Genomic DNA, 19,279 nt, shown 5'->3' with positions numbered 1-19,279 from the left:
CTCATCTGACACAGAGGTTAATAATGGGCAATATCTTTAATGGCACTGTCTGAAGATAAAAAGCTAATCTTAAACCCTAAAGTAAGGCATAGTCCTGAGGTTTCTATCATCATCTTAGTTTTGAATCTGAGATGATCTTTTCAAAAGTGAAGTTCATTATAAATCTACTTTAGCAGTTCTTTTTATACATAGTGTGCAGTATATTACAAGGCACTGAGATAGTTAATAGTTTTTGGTATTCACTATTATTCTTTCATTTTGAAGAGGAAACCTGCCATTTAAAAACATGCAAAGCTAATTAAAGCTTTTCCACTATTTCATTATCTGAATGTAGTTGCAAATTCTGACTTAAAACTCTTATCAGAGGGAGACTCAACATCCCTCCATGAACAGCAAATGAACATTCAATTAACACTTCAATAAAAGTGTATTTTAAATAAAAATATACTTTATTGTTAATCTCATTCTTTACAAATGCTAATACCCAACTTTAAAATCCAAAGAGAGTCTCCTTCCTTTTATTCTTAAGGGAAAAAAAAAGTTCTTTTTTCTATTTACAGGGAAGACCCGAGTTTTCTGAAGTTGTCACGAAGTTAGAAGAGTGCCTCTGCAACATTGAGGTAAAAACTTTAGCTTCTGAAATATGTCCATAAAAAAGCCCTGAATATCCAAGGCTGTCAGGGAATGTAGGTGAGATGGTACTTATGGAAAGTTAGTATGAGGACCCATAACTCCATCCATGTTTACCCTATTCATTAAATTCCTAGGGTGGAGCAGAATTAGCTGTGCCTACAGGGATAAAGGCAAAATCAGAGTGAATTGAAGCCCTTCCAACAAATAATAGGGCAGGCAAATGGACACAGTCATGCTCAGCTTAAAAAATTGATGAGTGAAAATTGGAAAGTATAACAAATACATTAGAAGGTAATTATTTAATCAATTTTATGCAAAAGTTTCTTCATACAGAGATGTGTAAGACATTGTTCATTTACATTCAATGCGAAAAGAAGAATTATCAATAAAATATGTTCATTAATTAGGGGCATTGCTTTCACACCACATATATGTTGCTTAATGTGATATATGTTGGTAATCAGGCTAATGGAATTTTCTTTCCTTATTAAAGCTGTTTGCTTTAATTTTCTCTATAATTGCCTTAATTTTCTATACACCTGGTCAAGAGATGCATTTCAAAATAGGTGAGGGAGCTGAAACATTCACACTAATTCAAAAATAATATATTCTCAAATGCAAATAAGTGCTACTGGTGGAGGAAGACATACATCACACATAGAGGATGACATATGCATCTGCATATGCAGGGAAGGGGCAAGAATAGAGAGAAATAGCATCAACCTGAGATTGCACCACTAAGTCTCAAAGTGGAACCATCAAGAAAAGTAGGGTTTTTTCTAAAAAAACAAAAAACAAAAAGCAAAAAACAAAAAAAAATAACTCAACTAAGAGTAATTGGACCTAGTCTATTGGAAAAGGATTCGCAGTTACAGCCTGCAGTGAGTGTCTCTGTCTCATGATTCTTTGCTGGAATTTCCAAAGAAAACTTTTGTGTAGAAAGAAGCTTCAGTGTTTATACCTAAGGTCCTCTTTCCCTTCTGTTCTTCAGTCCTGGGACTTACACAAAGTGGGGAGAAGTAGTCACATATTTGGTGGGGTTTCAGCAGCCCCTGTGGACAAAAGCATCTGCCAGAAGCCTTGGATATTAAGAGACACCTTCAAGACTTGAATTTAAAATATCCTCTCATTTTGAAACTTAGAGTTTGAGCAAGTTTGCTTTGAGCCTAATGGGATAGACACATCTGGAGGTGGATTCCAGAAACAAGAACCATGATAGGATCTACTAAACTAGTTTGTCTTATTGTAATATATTGATCAAGCCTCTTATTTATAGTCTGTCCCCAAGGGAGAAGATGAATGAGCTATATGCTAAGACAGTTTGCTGGACTGAGTTGCACTAATTAATGGACCAGAGTCAGCCTAAAGAGGCTTGACTTGTGCAGTTTCATAAGAATTTATCCTCTCTATTCTTCAACTTTTCAGTCAATGGTTTAGATCAAGGCCAAGAGGGAGCTACTCATCCCATGTGCAGATATAATCAAGTTAAGAAGGACAGAAAATATTTGAAAGCAAGACTCTAGATCTTGGAGGATGAAGTAACAGGACATGTCTAACAAGAATAATTTTAACAGGAATACATATAAATACAATGTCCTGCAGCAGAGCTAAAGAAAAAATAATAAAAGTATCAAATGGTAGAGACATGGCTTAGGAGCATCATGAATGCTAGAGGAGAATAAGCTCATTGGGAGTTAGAATACAAAGTGACTACCTTGTAGTAAAATAAAAGATATGATTATTCTTGTTCTGAAATGGCCAAGTGGTACCCAGTTGTGACCCTGAACCTTTTAAAAGAATAATTTCAACTATTTAAACAGGGATACACATTTTAGGAGAGAGAGATTTGAGTGCTGAATAAGTTGAAAATCATGTAACATGAAAACCAGTTGAAGGAACTAGTGACGCTTATCACAGAAAAGAGGAAATTAGGATGAGTCCAACAGGTTTTTTTGTTTGTTTTTTCTTTCTTCCTTCCTTTCTTCCTTCTTTCTTTCTTTCTTTCTTTCTTTCTTTCTTTCTTTCTTTCTTTCTTTCTTTCTTTCTTTCTTTCTTTCTTTCTTTCTTTCTTTCCTTTCTTGCTTGCTTTCTTTCTTTCTTTCTTTCTTTCTTTCTTTCTTTCTTTCTTTCTTTCTTTCTTTCTTTCTTTCTTTCTTTCTTTCTTTCTCTTTCTTTCTTTCTTTCTTTCTTTCTTTTTTTCTTAGATGGAATCTCACTCTGTCACCAGGCTGGAGTGCAGTGGCGCAATCTCAGATCACCACAAACTCCAACTCCCAGGTTCAAGCAATTTTCCTGCCTCAGCCTCCTGAGTAGCTGGGACTACAGGCGTGCACCACCACGCCCAGCTAATTTTTGTATTTTTATTAGAAACTGGGTTTCACCATGTTGGCCAGGATGGTCTCTATCTCTTGACCTTGTGATCCGCTCGCCTCAGCCTCCCAAAGTGCTGGGATTAGAGGCATGAGCCACCGCACCAGCCAAGTCCAACAGGTGTTTTTAAACATCTGAAGAACTATCATATGGCAAAGAGAGTGGTCTGTTCAATCTGGGAAAACACTTGCCACACATTCAAGCATTTTTCATCTTATAAAATTGATGTATTCTTAGAAAAGTGTGTAAATTCATTTTATGTGAAGGGAATAATTTCATGTAAAGTGAAAAATTTTAGCTATGATTTAAAGGAACTCTGCCATAAATCTTATTGCCATAGTGAAAAATGTGAAGAATCTTTTGATCATTGAATAATAACCTTCTAAATATATTTTATGAATCTGACTTGGGCCTACTGTTTTTAGAAAGATGAGCATAAATTTAACAGGCCAGCTCTCAGCACAGAACTGAGTCAAAAAAGTAAATTAAGCTAGCCAGATGTTGCCATTAGATTTTTTTCCTGAAAGGAAAAGCCAGAAGCAAGCTGAGTGAATAGAAATTAAAATATGGGAAACCTTGGAATAGAAAGTTAAATCCGTATTTTATGTTATGTCTTCACACCTGTTGGAAGTATTAAACAATTAAAATTACCCCTCCTCCACTCAGCTGATGTCTCCTGCATCAAGTAACAGCAGTGGCTCTCTCTCACCTTCTTCTTCTTCTGATTGCCTGGTGAGCCGGGGAGGACCTGGCCGGAGTCATGTGGCAGCTTTAAGAAGTCGTTTCGAATTGGAATATGCTCTAAATGCAAGGTCCTATGCTGCTTTGTCCCAAAGGTGAGTGGTAATATAAGCAAATCTCACAGTAAAGTCTTATCTCAGAATCTTATCAAGATAGTCAACTGATTTGATTACTATCACAGGGTTTGATCACCCCTCTGAAAAACTTTGAAAGAGGAGTTTTCAGCCCATTTCTCTTACATTTTGACTAAAAATTAGAAATTTTATTATCTGTTAGCCTAGGTCCTCTAGTTTCAAGTATCAAGTATTAACCTAGCTGAAGTAAGACACGTCTATTTTAGAGCAACAAAAGGGATTTATTAAAAGTATTCTGAGGCTATTTTATGGCATCCAAGCAAGAATTCCTGTGTAGAAACCAGGAAACAGCTTTGAGGATCTGAGCAACACAAGTTCAGTGTTCTAAGAATTACCATATGACCCATATTACCTTATGATCCATTTCCCAGGAAATTCCATTCCTAGGAATATACCCTGAAATTGAAAATGGGTACTTAAAAAATACTTGTATTCAAATGTTTATAGAGCAATATTTATAAAAACCAAAAGGTGGAAATAACCCAAATGTCCATCAACCAATGAACACGTTGATAAAACAGGTTGTCACAACAAAATACCATATACTAGGTACATAAAACAACAGAAATTTACTTCCACAGTCTGAAAGCTGGAAGTCCAAGATCAGGTTCAGCATGGTTCCAGTGGGGGTTCTCTTCCTGTTTTCTAGAAATCCATCTTTTTTCTCTGTCCTTACACGGCAGGCAGAGCTCTAGTGTCTCTTCATCTTCTTATAAGGGCACCAACTCTACTGGATCAGGGCTTGCTTTACATTTATGACTTCATTTAACCTTTATTATCTCCTTAAAGGCCTTCTCTCCAATGCAGTCACATGGGAGGTTAAGATTTCAACATATGAATTTGAGGAGGGTCACACTCCAGTCCATAGCAATAGGCAAATGTATAAAAACAAAAAGCAGATGGCTGCTTCCAGGGGATAGGTAGGAGGGAGAAATTGGGAGTAACTGCTTAATTGTCATCCAGTTTTATCTGGGGCTGATGAAAAGATTTTGGAATTAGAAGTGATGGTCTTAAAACTGTGAATGTACTAAATACCACTGAATTGCTAGTTTTAAAATGGTTATTTCTATGCTGTGTGAACTTTACCTCAATGAAAAAGGAAGCAAAAACAAAAAGATTAAGCAAAAAGGTAAGTCAGAAAAAGAGAAAAAGAAATCAACATTCTTTCATAGCTAGTTCTGCCATTTACATGGCCCAGTGCCCAATAGATAGTCTCTTTGTCTCTCAGCTTAAATGTTAAGTTTCAAGGCGAAAAGTATCTGTCATATAATGCTATAATAATTCCGTATAATAACCCATCCCAGAATTCAGGGGTGTGCAATCATAAGCATTAATTTCTTGCTCACTTGTTTGTGGGCTCATTTTGGATGAGCTTGACTCTGAACTACAGGTTGTGTTCAGGTCTGTTCCTTGTGTCTCTCACCCTCCTTGGACACCTACATAGAAAAATGTACTACCTGTGGTATATTCTTCTCATAGACAAAGGCTAGTAACTCAAGAGGACAAGCCCAAGTTTACATGCATATTTAAAGCCTTTGCTCAAGTTATATCCTCTGACAACATTCCACTGGCAAGTTTCACAGCTGACTTCAACATCAGCAGGAAGAAAAATATACTTGGTTTTTAGTGGGAAGAACTGCAAAGCCATATGGCAAAAGGCATGGGTAGCTGGAGTGGGAATGGGATCATATTTCATTAATATAAACATGGCTGTCAGGGGCCCCCGTTCTAGGTGGGGAGCAAAGAAGGCAGTCGCTGTGAGCTTCATAGATACCCTATAGAGCGCATACTTTCCAACCCATGGAAGACCAGAAAAGACTAGTTTAAAATCTGTCTCCATCCACATGAGAACCAAAGCATTTGCACATGGCCCAGTTACACATGCACACTCACACCCACACCTACATATACAGACACACTCATACACTCCATTATCAGAGTAAAAGTTCTTAAGTGGGAAAAGATTATCTGGAGTTAGCAAGGGTTTCTATACAATCTACAAATTGCAATTGTTGCTTTTTTAGCTGTAGTTATTATATTCCCGATCTGACAAAAGAGTTACAGCTGCAGCTATGAAGAGATGGGACTCTTATTCATGAAGTCTTTAATCTATAGGATGTCATGAAATTAAGTATCAGTAGGTTTGATTGATAACCACATAAACTGGACACCATTTTTATTGGATTTTAGTCTCTCACATAATTTCAAAAGTGCCCATAAGCCAAGACTACGTTGGATTTGGTCACATCATCATCTTCCAGTTCTATCTGCTGTTCTTATTCTCTACTTGTGGCTTTTAAAACTATTTCTATGAACAGCCAGATTTTGATATTTCTAAAGCACAATCACCTGAGGTTTGTCCACTTGAGACAGAGGTTAAGAGGATAAGCTGTGGAATCAGACAGATGTGAGGTTAAATCTTGGCTTTGCCATGTGCTAGCTCAATGACCTTGTCAAGTTATTTAAATCTCACATGAAAATACTGATAATAATACCAGATCTTAGAGTTGTTATAAGGAGAGGTACTATTGTCATAGTAGTGACAGTACTTGATCTAAAGATGCCAGCAGAACCAAGCAAAGAATATAGTTCCAAAAATGTAGGTAAGTCACAGAATGTACAATACATGGAGAGCTACACAGAATAGGAGGCACAGCAGCAGTCCCAGGTAGGCAAATGAAGGGTGGAGGGAACAGAGCTTCTCTAGCCTTCAAGAATCTAGAGATGTATACCACTACTAATTTAAAAAAAACAAAAACAACAACAAAAAAACTACATGCTGGGTGAAAAAACCCGTCAGCTTTTTTGATGTGCTCCCTTTGATATTCTCATAAAGTGTTTTATAGTCTTCTGGCCCTTCCTGACTGTTATGGAACTCTGATAAGGGTTTGTCTGTCTGCTAGGTGCAAGTTTCTCTTAACAACGTGGCATTCCCTAAGGATTTGCTGTGAGGGTGCATTCAAGGTCAGTTTGTTAGTACCATTCCCCCAAGTAAGCTCAATCTTTGCACTAGTTGAAATCAACTCTAGGAATAGGTAAAGCGTTTAGCTAAGTTTTAAAATGTGTCAAGATAGAAATTACGTATGTTCCATTCATTACTGTATCCTTAGTATGTAGCAGTATGATTGACATAAAGTCAGTAAGAAATGTTTGTTGGGCAGATAAAGAATAAAAAATTAGATAAATTGGATCAATAAACGGTAACTATTTTTCACTTGGTGTGTAATCAGTAAACGAGCCTTAACTATTTTCTCTTTTCTTTCCATTTAAATAGCTGTCGCTATTGAACATCCGGGGCACTATTTTAAACGTTTTAAATAGTCATCTAATTCAGCCTTAGGAAGTAGGTATTCCAATTTTTATAAATGAGGAAACTGAGGCTCATAGAAAAGGTAAGCAACTTTCCCAAGTTAATGGAGAATAAGTAAGCGAAGCTGGAATTCTCACTCAGGACTCTCCTGTGCTTTCTGAGTTTCTCTGGAATAGGAGGTGGCATGTTCCAGAAGCTTGAAATATTTTGCCAATACTTGTATTTGCTGGACTTCCAGTTTCTCCTGGAAGTCAGTCTGTGAATAACTTCGGCTATTTCTCCCAAGTCTGACTTTTCAGCTTGTGGATATGAAGGCAGAGGAAGTGAGAACAGCGATCAATAGGTGCTTAAAGTGAAAGAGCCCAACGATATAAGAATTGATGGACTAAGTACAGGAGGGCCATGAGTTTAACAGCTTGTGAGACAGCGGTTCTCAACTTTGACTGCACATTAGAATCATCTGGGAAGCTTTTACAAGTACCATTGCCCAGGACCAATTAAACCAAAATCCATGGGGTTGACACCCAGGCATCAAAATGCTTTAAAGTTTCCCAGGTGATTCCAATATACATCCAAGTATAAGAAACATGCTGAAAGAGAATGATACAATGCTAACCTGCCAGTCATTCTGTAAGAAGGGGATGCAGCTAATGAAAGAGGAAAGACAAAGCCAAGGTAAAATAGCATCTGTGACCAAAGGGGACCATTTTGATGACTTATTACGTGCATCGTTCCTGCCAAAATTCCTTGCAATATACCACTAATTTCTGATCTTTGGATTTCCTAATTAATTCAAGTGACAGAGTTAAAATGTAATTTTTTAGTATAGCATTATGGTTTTGAAAAATCTGTACAAGGTTTTTGCTATAGTTCCTACTAAGGTATGGATGCGGGGACACCTCAACAATGTCTTGAAAAATGATGCATCTACTTTTCCATTTTTTGTCATGAGGTTCACAGATGATAGGTTTGAGTTTTGTAGTGCTTGATTTGATGGGGTCTTTGGTTGTGTGTGTATTTATTTCTAATTATTATTATTTTTCTTTATAAATACATTTAGAGGTGCAAAATTGTGTCAGAGATGTTCTCCACAGATAATAGGAATTCCCTAATTCCTACTAAAACCGTAAATTGATAAAATCTGAGCTTGAGAAAGGCGCTCTTGAAGTTCTGCCTCTTTTAAAATATTTTGTGCCTCTAGATATATTTGGAAAACTAAGCATGTGGCAGTTGCTCCTCCCACAGGGTATGAAATCCCAACTTGTACATGGATTACATCATGTAAATTTAGAAATGACAAACTGATACACAACCTTTCAGATGTGAAAACCAATTAGTGTTTGTGTGGGGCTGGCCTCTGAAAATAGAATGATTTGACCTAGTTAGCTGTCCGAGAGAAGAAAACCAGGGATCCAGAGTTTGGAACTGTAAAACAGATACATTTGGGATTAATTTTTCACACTACAAAAGGGTCCATCAAAGGTTTCTTTAAATAGAAAGCTTGCCTAGTGCACTTAGAATGGAATTCATTTTATAAAAGTTGAATATAACTTATACAATTTTAATTTACTCATAGTTTTTCTGGGTTACAACAATTGTGGAAGATGATAGCACCATGACACTGATGTTCCTAGGAGGAATAAAGAAGGGAGAGCAGCAAGGGGACCGTGTCCATTTGCTGCAGTGGAGCAGGTATTTACCAGATGGCAGTGGCCATGTCTCCTCCTCATCACCGCAGGTCAAATACTCCCCTCTTTCATCTACCGCCTCTCTTACACTCTTTTTTGTACTGAAACTTTCAAATATTTCCTTTTCTTCCAATCTTTCAATCCTCTCTCCATCCCTAACTTCTTGTCAACTCACCACAATCAACACCTTGCTCATGACCACCATAAATGCTCTCACACATTGCTTCTTCTTTCCGTGGGTCTTCTTGTCATTTCTACAATCCCATGGCTCCAACTCACAGCACATAAATGCACACACGCGCACATACACACACATGCACACGCACACATCTACACACACACACATTCCCCCCCACACACAGGTGAACCCCAGTTCATTATTCAGCCTTGACCGCTCTGCTTCCTAGCTTTTGCAACATCTTTAACTTCTCTCCTGTTCCAGCTTCCTCATGCTCTAACCCACCTACTACCATCATAATCTTTATTATGTAAAACTCCAATTCTAATTATATTATTTGCATTAAAACCTTCAATAATTCTCCATTGCCTCTAAAATTAAGTTAATTCGGGAGTCCAGTTGATTCAGGAGTCCAAAATCCTCAGTGATACACGTTTCAATCATATGTTCCAGTGGTTCTAAACAGAGAGTGATACTGTCGCTCTCTCTTCTCAGGTACATGCTAGGCTTTTTGGAACTGCAAGAGTCTTCTTTTTTGTTTGTTTGTTTGTTTTTGTATTCCCAAGGACTAAAGAGATGCCATTACTATTTAGTGAGCTGTGACCAGAATGTTGAAGTTTCTCCAATGTTTTGGACAATCTCAAAAAACAAAAAATTATCTTACACAAAATATCAATAACAGTCTTGGAGAGGAAAACTACAGACAAACTAGAAGTTCCACTAGTTCCCATAAACACCTCATGTTTAACCTACCATCAACCTATCACTGTATCTTAACACTGTATCTTAACCTTGACACCCCCCTTATCTTATCAAAATATTAACCAGTCTTCAGTAATTATCTCAATCCGCGTAATCACAATGTCATGAAGAAGTATTTTCTGGGGGCTACCCCATCTGCATTCATGCCTCACTAAAGACCACAGTACTCTGTGCCATGTTATAATTTATATCTCATTTATTATTTAACTGCATGTGGTGAATGTTAAATATTTGATCTATAATAAACTAGGAAAATTATTAGTTAGGCTGTAAACACCAGGCTTTGTATTTCTGCAATTTGAGTAAAACTCTGGCATTCAGATTTTTTTGACTCCTACATTCCTGTCAAGTTCGAATACATTCTCGTCCAAAAATAATGAACTACTAGATATTCCACCTCTTTTCCACTCTCCCGCCCTCACTATTAGGGCACGAAATGTCAATGTATTTCTTTTTAATTACTAAAAGGATAGAATGTAGGTGACTAAGATGTGTGAGGGAAAAAGTGACTACCACATTCATTCCGTGCATGTTTTTTTAAAAAAATATTTTAATGTTTAAAAGTTCTATAACAAAAGATACTGTTCTTTCAACAGTGGATTTCACGTGCAGAGCATTAATATGACAGTTTAACATGAGATAAAAGCAAAACATAATATTCTGATAAATACACCAATTATTGACCCATTTATTTTATATTCTATTAATGTAAATCTTCATTAGAGAAATGAATAAACAAACAAGCAAATGGACAGAAACATCCCAGCAGTGCAGGTGTGTCACACTGAGTTACAAGGGACATCCAGCATGCATTTCCCTTGAACTCAGGGTCTGTACTTTTTCTGCAAATCGGACCATGTCTAATTATTTATTATGAATGAATACTTTACCTAGAATTTTTTCCTTGACTCAAGCAATCTTCCTGCCTGAGCCTCCTGAGTAGCTGGGACTACAGGCATGCACCATCATGCCCAGTTAATTTTTAATTTTTATTTTTGTAGAGACAGAGTTTTACTATGTTGCCTAGGCTGGTCTCGAACTCCTAAGGTTAAGTGATTCAGCCTCCTAAAGTGCTGAGATTATAAATATGAGCCACTGCACCATGTCCCACATAACTTGTATTAAAGTATATTATTATAATTGTTCTATTTTATTATTAATTATTGTCAATCTCTCACTGTGCCCAATTTATAAGTTAAATTTTATCATAGGTATGTAGGTATAAGAAAAAAATGTATTGTATATTGGATTCAGTAATAGCTCTAGTTTCAGGCATCCACTGGGGATCTTGGAATATATCTCTGGTAGATAAGAGGGGAGGAGGCTACTAAACTTTTTATAATCAGCTTGTATTTTCCACCAAAAAAAAAATGCGATTTTGATTATAGATATTTAAGCCTATAGGTCAATGTGAAAAGGTCTGACATATTTATAATATTGAGTCCCCCTTACCATGAACATAGCACATTTTTGCATTTATTTAAATGTCCTTTAATATCTTTTAGTAAGAGTTTATAATTTTCTCTATGGGGTTCTTATATAACTTTTGTGTGATAAATAGTTACATTCATTGTGATTGCTGAAATCATTTGGACTAATTGCTACCACATTATTTTATTCTGTCTAGTATTTTTTCTCACCCTATCTTTTTTTATTTCCTTTGATTATTTGAATATGAGCTATATTTCTATTCTTTGGTGAGCACCCTAGAAACTTTAATACATTATTTAAAACAACAAATTATATTTTTAATATGTTTGTCTTATTCTCAAGTGAAAGATCTTAGACCATTTTAATTAAAGATTATTCTCTCCTGGCCTCGATAATACCTCTTTATTTTAATTTCCGGTATTTTATCTTCATCAAGATTTTATAATTCCATAGTGATTTCATTGTTTTATACAACTATGTTTTATTTAGGTTTACCCCATGTTTAATGTTTCATTGTTTGTTATGGTTACATTTCAAATCTTTTTCCTAGTATCGTTTTTCTTTTCCATAAATGCAGCTTTAAAACTTCTTTAAACCTCACTCTGTTGGAAGTAAAGAAATGAAAAAAACTTATTTTCCCTCTTTTTTAAGATATTAGTAGATATAGGATTTTCGTTGTTTAGTTACTTTTTTTCCCTGCACCTTCAGGGGGAAAATGCTATTCCATGTTTTACTTTCTTTGCTGCTGTTAAAATTTCATCTATGAATCTAGTTGTTATATCTTTTGTTTTTAATCTGCCTTTTAAAACTGCTTTTAGAAGTCCTCTTTATCTTTGGTATCCTATAGATTAACTATGTTGTGTATAGATATAAATTTATGTTTATTTATTTAACTTGTGATATATTACGTTTCCAGAATTTGAAAATTGACATCTTTCATAAATTCTGGGTAATCCTCAGCCAGTCTCTTCTAACATAGCTTTATTACATCTTCTTTAGTATCTCTTTCTGGAATTCTAGTTGGATATTTTTTAAAGTTTCTCACTGTTTTCCACATTTCTCAATCTCTTTTTAAAAAATATTTCCCACCCTTTACTTTCTCTATCCTGCTTTTTCAGAGTCTTCCAGTTCACTTATTCTCTCAGAAGTGGGTTTAATGTGTTGTTTATTTTGTTCATTGCATTTCTAATTCAATTTATTTCTTATTTATATTTCAGTTCTAGAAATTGCATGCCACTTACAGTTTTACAGGAGAGTTTTAAAAAGCTGTAGACCCTCTCCATACTTTTTATTTCTTCAAACATATTTTACCTAGAGATATTAATACCTCAAGACCACCCTAAAACTTCAACTTGTAGTTCTTTTTTTTGGGGGGGGGGGTTGGGGGGACGGAGTCTTGCTCTGTTGCCCAGGCTGGAGTGCAATGGCACAATCTCGGCTCACTGTAAGCTCCACCTCCCAGGTTCAAGCGATTCTCCCACCTCAGCCTCCCAAGTAGCTGGGATTACAGGCACGCACCACCATGCCCAGCTAATTTTTGTATTTTTTTAGTAGAGACGGGGTTTCACCATGTTGGTCAGGCTGGTCGTGTACTCCTGATCTCATGATCTGTCCACCTTGGCCTCCTAAAGTTCTGGGATTACAGGAGTGAGCCACCACACCCGGCCAACTTGGAGTTTTTCATAAAACCCATGTAGTAATAATTCTGCTTTAAACTAGCTTGTATGTGGGTTGGCAGATGAGACTTCTGCGAGTTTTTATATATATATATATATGTGTGTGTGTGTGTGTGTGTGTATATATATTTGTATATATTCTTTTTCTCACTTTACCTGGAGCCAGGAACAATGTAGGATATTTATCCTCTGCATATCTTTATGTAAAGTGAATTTTATTTTTTCTGATTTACCTAATCTGGATGTTGCCCTTTGAGGATTTTGGCTTCATATAGGTGTTTCTTATCTGACCCTCCACCTTGCTTGAACCCATCGTGTCTCCACCACATAATCTATTAAAATTCATGCTACAGGCCAACAAGAGTCTGTATGAGAAATTCATAGCACTTATATTTGCTTGGAGTGATAATGTTAGAAAATCTTTTACTTTTATATTCATACCCACAGTAGATTGTAAACATCATGCAGGCATAAAGTGTCTCTCCTTTTGCTGCTGTTTCTCCAGTACTTAGAACAGTGCCTGGTACATGGTAGGTGCCAAACACCTATTTGTGAAGTACGTGAACATAATGACTTCCCACAAACATGATGCCATTGAATTCAACAATTTTGTGAAGTGTGCCTCATGGTTTCCATTTTTTTAGCTAAAACTCAGAAACTCAATAATGTAAGTAATGCAAATAACTAGTAGAAAAAATGGTAGTTCATAATTTAATCTGGGACTGTCCGGTAGTGTTTTCATCACATCATGCTATCTTTGGAGACTAAACTTTGCCGACATGTTTGCCAACACCAGAAAGTTCTAATGTCAAGTTAGGGCTTTGAGGAAGATCAGCAGGGAGCTATCCAGAGTACTGAACCACCTCACACTTAAAACTCTGCAGATATACTGGAACATACTGCCCTCTGTCTATGGCCAATAGCCTTTGATTGCAAGGAAATTTCCCTTCTCACTCTAACTCTGATAATAGTCACTTTGCCTAAGCTTATGCCTCCTGATGAAACACTATAATCACCTGCCTGTGCTGATACAGACCCAAACTGAACACAACTCCACAGCTGCTGCCTCGTTCACAGCCATGCCTAGCCCTACCCTCTGTGTCTTCTTCAATCACGCTTCTCCAAAACAGGCTCACTCTCTGACCACATTTGTAAAAGTAGCGACAACCAGTCAGAGCACATAAAATGACAGACTTCTTTCTAGGAACTTAACTGAAGTGACATTTGTGAACTAGCTTTGAGGATAGCTCTATTTTAGCATGATTTCTTTATGGAACTGAGTATACTGTAAAATTAGGCTCTTCTTTTCATTTTCTCATTAAACATACTCTCCACTGTAGTAGTCAATTGCACTCACTGAATGAAAAAAACAACAACAAACTTTTAGCTGACATTTGGGGGCAACAATTGACTTTCTGGTGATGAGAGTCCAAGAGTTTTTCAGGGCCAGAAATGAAGAAAAAGACCACTGTTTCTCATACATAAATACAATAGAGAATCAGCATCTTTTAGCTAATTCTACATAGAAATAATTTTAAGATTTATAAATTTAATAAAACCAAAAAGGGTATTTGGCTTTGTAACCTATATTTTACTTATTCAAAGAATGCTGATTTGAAATATGACATCTATAGAATTTACAAAAGACTGCAGTGCTTATTGGAACATTATATTAGTATCTAACCCTCACTTCAGCAGTGTCTTCTGAGCTTATAGGAAGAGTTGCCTTTCTTACTCAGTGACACTGGTGACTTAAGTTCTATGGATCTTGTACGTATAATGAGGAGAACAAGATGTTCCTTGCCTAAATCTAGGGACAAACCTTTTTTTTTTTTTTTTTTTTTTTTTTTTTTTTTTTTTTAGGGTAGCTATCATCTCTGAGACGCAAAATTTTTATGACATGCACTTCCTGAACGTCAGTTATCAAGCTCATTAAGGGCTTGCAGTGGCAAAATATAAAAGCCAAAGGAGAGAAGCTAGAATCTAAGCAAGTGCCACGATGCCTATCAGTTGCCTTTTATCTCTTTCTTTTTAAGCTCATATCTTCTTGAGATGCCCATACTTTTTTACTAATTAACAAAATCAGAAAATCTCCTAATATCTTGGTGGTATGGGGCTGAAAAGGGAAATATGTAACTATGCATCTTGATGTGACAGTGTGAAAGTATTTGGTATAACTCATTATGTCCCTGAATGCCATCTTATATAGGTGGGGAAATTAAAGAAAGTGGGGAGGGGTCTTTCACGAAGTTAAAACCATCTCCATGAAGGTCCAAACAATAAACACAGCCATTTATTATATTTACATAACACATCTTCACCGTATCCGTAGATGCATACCCAGACCAAGCAATTCCCTTACACACACATATACACGAAAAGTGAAAGGAGGGCTATAAATTGATTGCTAGTGCCCTCTGCATTTCATGCTTCTGGTATCTTACAAATCACCAGAACTGGACATAGTCTGTGCTGAAAGGTCATAGGGCTCTATGTTAAGAACTCCTTTTCGGCTGATGTGGACTAAAGCAACCAGGTTAGCGGCTTGTTTTTGGCTGCCTTGCTCTCTAGCGCCATCTAGCAGTCAGTTGACAAACTACGAGTGAGGCCTCCTCCAGACCTCCCGACTGCTGTACTAAGGAGAGAGGCTTGGAGACTTCACGCCGAACAAAGGTGTGCAGCCTCAAGTTGAGGAGCATGTGAAAAATGTCAATCTTTCCTTGACTTTTAAAACCACCCTTAGTTTGAAACAGCCTTTCTCCATGAAAAATGTAAAAGAACATCAAACAAAATATTCTGTTCAAAAGACGAGGTGATGAAAATGGGAAATTAATAAAAGTGAAGATATGAGAAGAGCCCTACATGTGTAAAACTGGCACCTTTTTTTTTAAAAAAATAAGCTTTAAGGACCTGGATTTATTGTCACACATAAAAGATTTGCATGAAAAGAGTGAGCGAGTGACATATTTAGGTTACAACATATCCACTTGAGAGAGAGAATGAGATGCAGCTCTCACCGTGGCCATTCTCATGCTGTAATTTCGTGTTCTTTTCTATCCGTCAGCAGCGCTTGTTAGCGAGCTAAAATGCCCTCCCTCCTAAACCAAAGGGCGAGCCAGAGTGCATTTCCGTCTTCAAGCGTTTTGTAATACTAATTAACTAATTCCCAGTCACATGAAGAGAACCTGCGAAGATTCGCCGGAGGCAAACTGCTAAATAAATGGTGACAGATTTCTCAGTTTTCAATTAGATGAAATGACATATTGGGACAACGAATGGCCTGACTTTCTAATGATGAGAGTTTTATGAGGTTTTCATTCCTAGAAATGAAGAGAAACCCTCTCCATTCATACACAAAGGAGGGTCCAGACCCACTCTTAAGCACATCAAAGCACACAGATCCTGCCTTTGGCAGTTGCTTGTGTGTACAACTGAAAGTAAGACTTGGTCCAAAAATGCTGCTTTTGAGACTGCTTCTGCTCTCCTGAAATATCTGACAGGACAAGCACAGGGACCAAAGAGAACAACCAGCCTAATTAAATCTATACAGGCAGCACTGTGTTCTGTTCGTCCGCCCTGACTCCAGCTCTGGCCTCACCCTGCTCCCTCCTGACTCCAGTGTTTGTGTTGCGAATCTGAATCTCTTGCTAGCATGGCAACTGTTGCTATGTTCGCAGCAATAAGAAGTGGGCGATGCTGGTGTCTCTGTAATGATTCAGATACAAGAGCAATGATTTCTAAATAGATTTCTGAAGCGGCTCTCACAATGGCTCTGAACAGTTTAACAGGTTTAATTCCTCATGGATTTTTTTTTCTTTTTTTTCACCTTTAACATCTTCCATGTGGACTAAATCTAAACCTCATATAATGCAAAAATGCCATCATTCTTTCTTTTGCTTACTAGTATTTGAAGCAGGAATTTTCTTGTAAAAAAAAAAAAAAAAAAAACACACACATTTAACCAGTTGTCATTTCTTATTATCTCCTTGGAACCCATGAGATGGAGTTTTCTTGATATTTAGGTAATGGCAACTAAGGAAATCTGAAAAAATAAGGGGCCCAGGAAGAAAATAACTGCTGGATTAACCAAAGTGGAATGAAAATCATCACCATTAATATTTGTGATATATGCTGGACATTTTTTATTAATGAGCAGATGTTTTAAAGGCCTCATCTGCAAACGAGGACAGAAAATTTACTAGTGGATATATGTTTGCCACCCTGACTTCTCTTTCAAAGAGACAGTGAGAAAAATGAAATCACTTTTTGTTTTTTTGGCCTTCATCAGTCTCTTATTTGCCAGCCCATCCAGTGTTAACTGTGCCACTAAGTGTCACCAGATGCTAACACAGCCCGGGCCCCAGGGGGATATGATGTAGATAATATTGCCGTGTGCACTGATGGCAATACAGACCTGGCCAAAGGATAAAAAGAGAAAACACATTACATGTTTTGATCGGTAGCATAGAACAGAAATGTGTATTCGAACATAGACACTTGCTATGTTCTAGACGCTATTGTGCATTTTTTGTATGCCTGTGGTAGCACAGACTTACCACAACTCTTCTACAGCTAAGAGTTATTTATTCTACAAATGAGAAACTGAAGCACAGAAAGTATAAATGGCCTGCCCAAGGCTTTGTAACTAGTAAACAGCAGGGCCAAGATTTGAGCCAAGATCAGCCTGACTCCAAAGCCCATGATCTTTTTACTACTTGCTGAGCTGCTACAGTGTGAGACAAGAGAGCTGCTCTCATACTAATCAGTTGTGTGACATGAGCAAATCCCTTCCTGCCCTGGGTTTTAGGATTATCATCTATAATGAGGCATTTGAATTGGATGCTTGCTATTCAAGGTGTGACTCACAGACCAGCAGCTTTGGCATCACCTAGGAGCTTGTTAGAAATGTAGAATCTCAGGCCCCACACTGGACCTGCTGAATCTGCATTTTAACAAGATTTTAACAGGCGATTTGCAAATATACAGTAACCAATCTCTGTGGACCCTTTTAGCTTTAGTGTACTGTATTTAGAAAGTCACCTTGCTCTTATCTCTTTCTAGATTCTGTTCCTTCTCCAAGGTTGTTTTGCCGCTCCCTGTGAGCATTCCTAATCTCATTCTTTTACTTGATGGAAAGATTCACTGTCTTCTCAGAAAAGATTTAGTCTATTCTAATTCATTTACCACTTTCTACTTGGTATCATGTCTCTGTTGAATAAGTTTCTTGAGGGGGAGAGCCATTCATATTAAATAATTTTATATCTGTAATATCAATTGACAAGGTTCATTAAACTAAAGAAAATATATTGAAAGGAATGTTGAACAAATCATTATCTTAATTTAGTTACAAATAGTAAATAGTGTGCTGATCGCAAGATCCCTGTATTATTCATTACAAATATTTCAAGGCAAGCACAATCCAAGTTCTTTAAATATAGGTCCAGGAAAATTTGCAAATAGCACACATGATGAGCAGTTTTTAAATTTCTTCACCCCCACCCCCATCTTTTTAACACAAAAGTACCTAAAGGATTCAATTAAGACCAAGTTCAATCCCAACGTCTCCTCCTCTAGGAAGTTGTCCTAAATACCCTCAACTCGTTACCCATCATGTTTGTTGTTACTATATTCTGTATATATCCCATCAGAGAATGGAAACATTATTGTAATTATTGATGTCTTTGAATGTCAGTTGCCACACACACACATACACACACACACACATGCACATGCAGTTACACAAAGTAAGCTTCCTGAAGCCAGGAACTGTGTCTTTCATTTTTGCATTCTTAATATTTATCACAATGCTTGGCATATAGTGTGATGGATATATGTGTTTTGAATGAATGAATGAATGAACGAATGAATGAATGGCTCAATCAATACAAATCTTTCTGGCCCCAAAGTCTCTTTTTTGCTTTAATGTACTTCTTGTTCTCCTTCACATTAGCATGGTTCACTGACACCAACAACATGGAGATGCACAGATCTATGGTGAGAATTTCAAAGAACTTGTTTTAGCCGTGTTGGTATTCCCTACTAATATGGTACTTTAGTGTACTATGGCATGAGCTAGTCATCTAGGAACATGGGCTCTGAGACTTAGCAACTCAAGTCCCTTTGAAATCACAAAAGCTGAAAATTGAGGCAGCGTTTGTATTTCTTCCTCTCTGATTGGTCAGGTGTTCATTCGACAAACATTTGCAGAGTCCTTATTTTGTGCCAGGAGTTTGCCAGGAACCAAAGATGCCAAAAAGCAAACATAGTATAATATTTCTACCTTTAAGTAGTTTGTATGGAAAATAGACCCCAAATGTATTATAATGCAATGTGATTGTATACAATAATGGGTACAT

The 19,279-nt window shown here is 36.9% G+C and overlaps 2 protein-coding genes across 13 annotated transcripts in view; one reads left to right on the top strand and one right to left on the bottom strand.

Moving 5' to 3' along the window:
* TNNI3K (TNNI3 interacting kinase) overlaps positions 1 to 19,279 on the top strand; it is a 301,864-nt gene that overhangs the window by 245,603 nt on the left and 36,982 nt on the right. For 6 of the 12 annotated variants that reach the window (XM_074003752.1, XM_074003744.1, XM_005543017.5 and 3 more), the window contains 2 exons: positions 561 to 620; positions 3,670 to 3,839. The exons of 1 other annotated variant lie outside the window; for it this stretch is intronic. In XM_074003752.1, the coding sequence (XP_073859853.1) occupies positions 561 to 620; positions 3,670 to 3,839 (230 nt within the window). Of the gene's footprint in view, positions 1 to 560; positions 621 to 3,669; positions 3,840 to 6,781; positions 7,023 to 7,152; positions 7,336 to 8,764; positions 8,881 to 19,279 lie in introns of those variants that run through there. 5 more of the 12 variants (XR_001484720.3, XM_045368767.3, XR_006691546.3 and 2 more) reach the window with 5 other exon arrangements.
* The window catches only part of LRRC53 (leucine rich repeat containing 53), a 42,937-nt gene that overhangs the window by 19,079 nt on the left and 4,579 nt on the right, over positions 1 to 19,279 (bottom strand). The window lies entirely within an intron of this gene.

This window comes from Macaca fascicularis, chromosome 1 (genome assembly GCF_037993035.2).
Source record: "Macaca fascicularis isolate 582-1 chromosome 1, T2T-MFA8v1.1".
In the NCBI taxonomy this organism is placed as follows: Eukaryota; Metazoa; Chordata; class Mammalia; order Primates; family Cercopithecidae; genus Macaca; species Macaca fascicularis.
The sequence above is the reverse complement of the archived record's forward strand: the minus strand, read 5'-3'. Positions and strand labels throughout refer to the sequence as shown.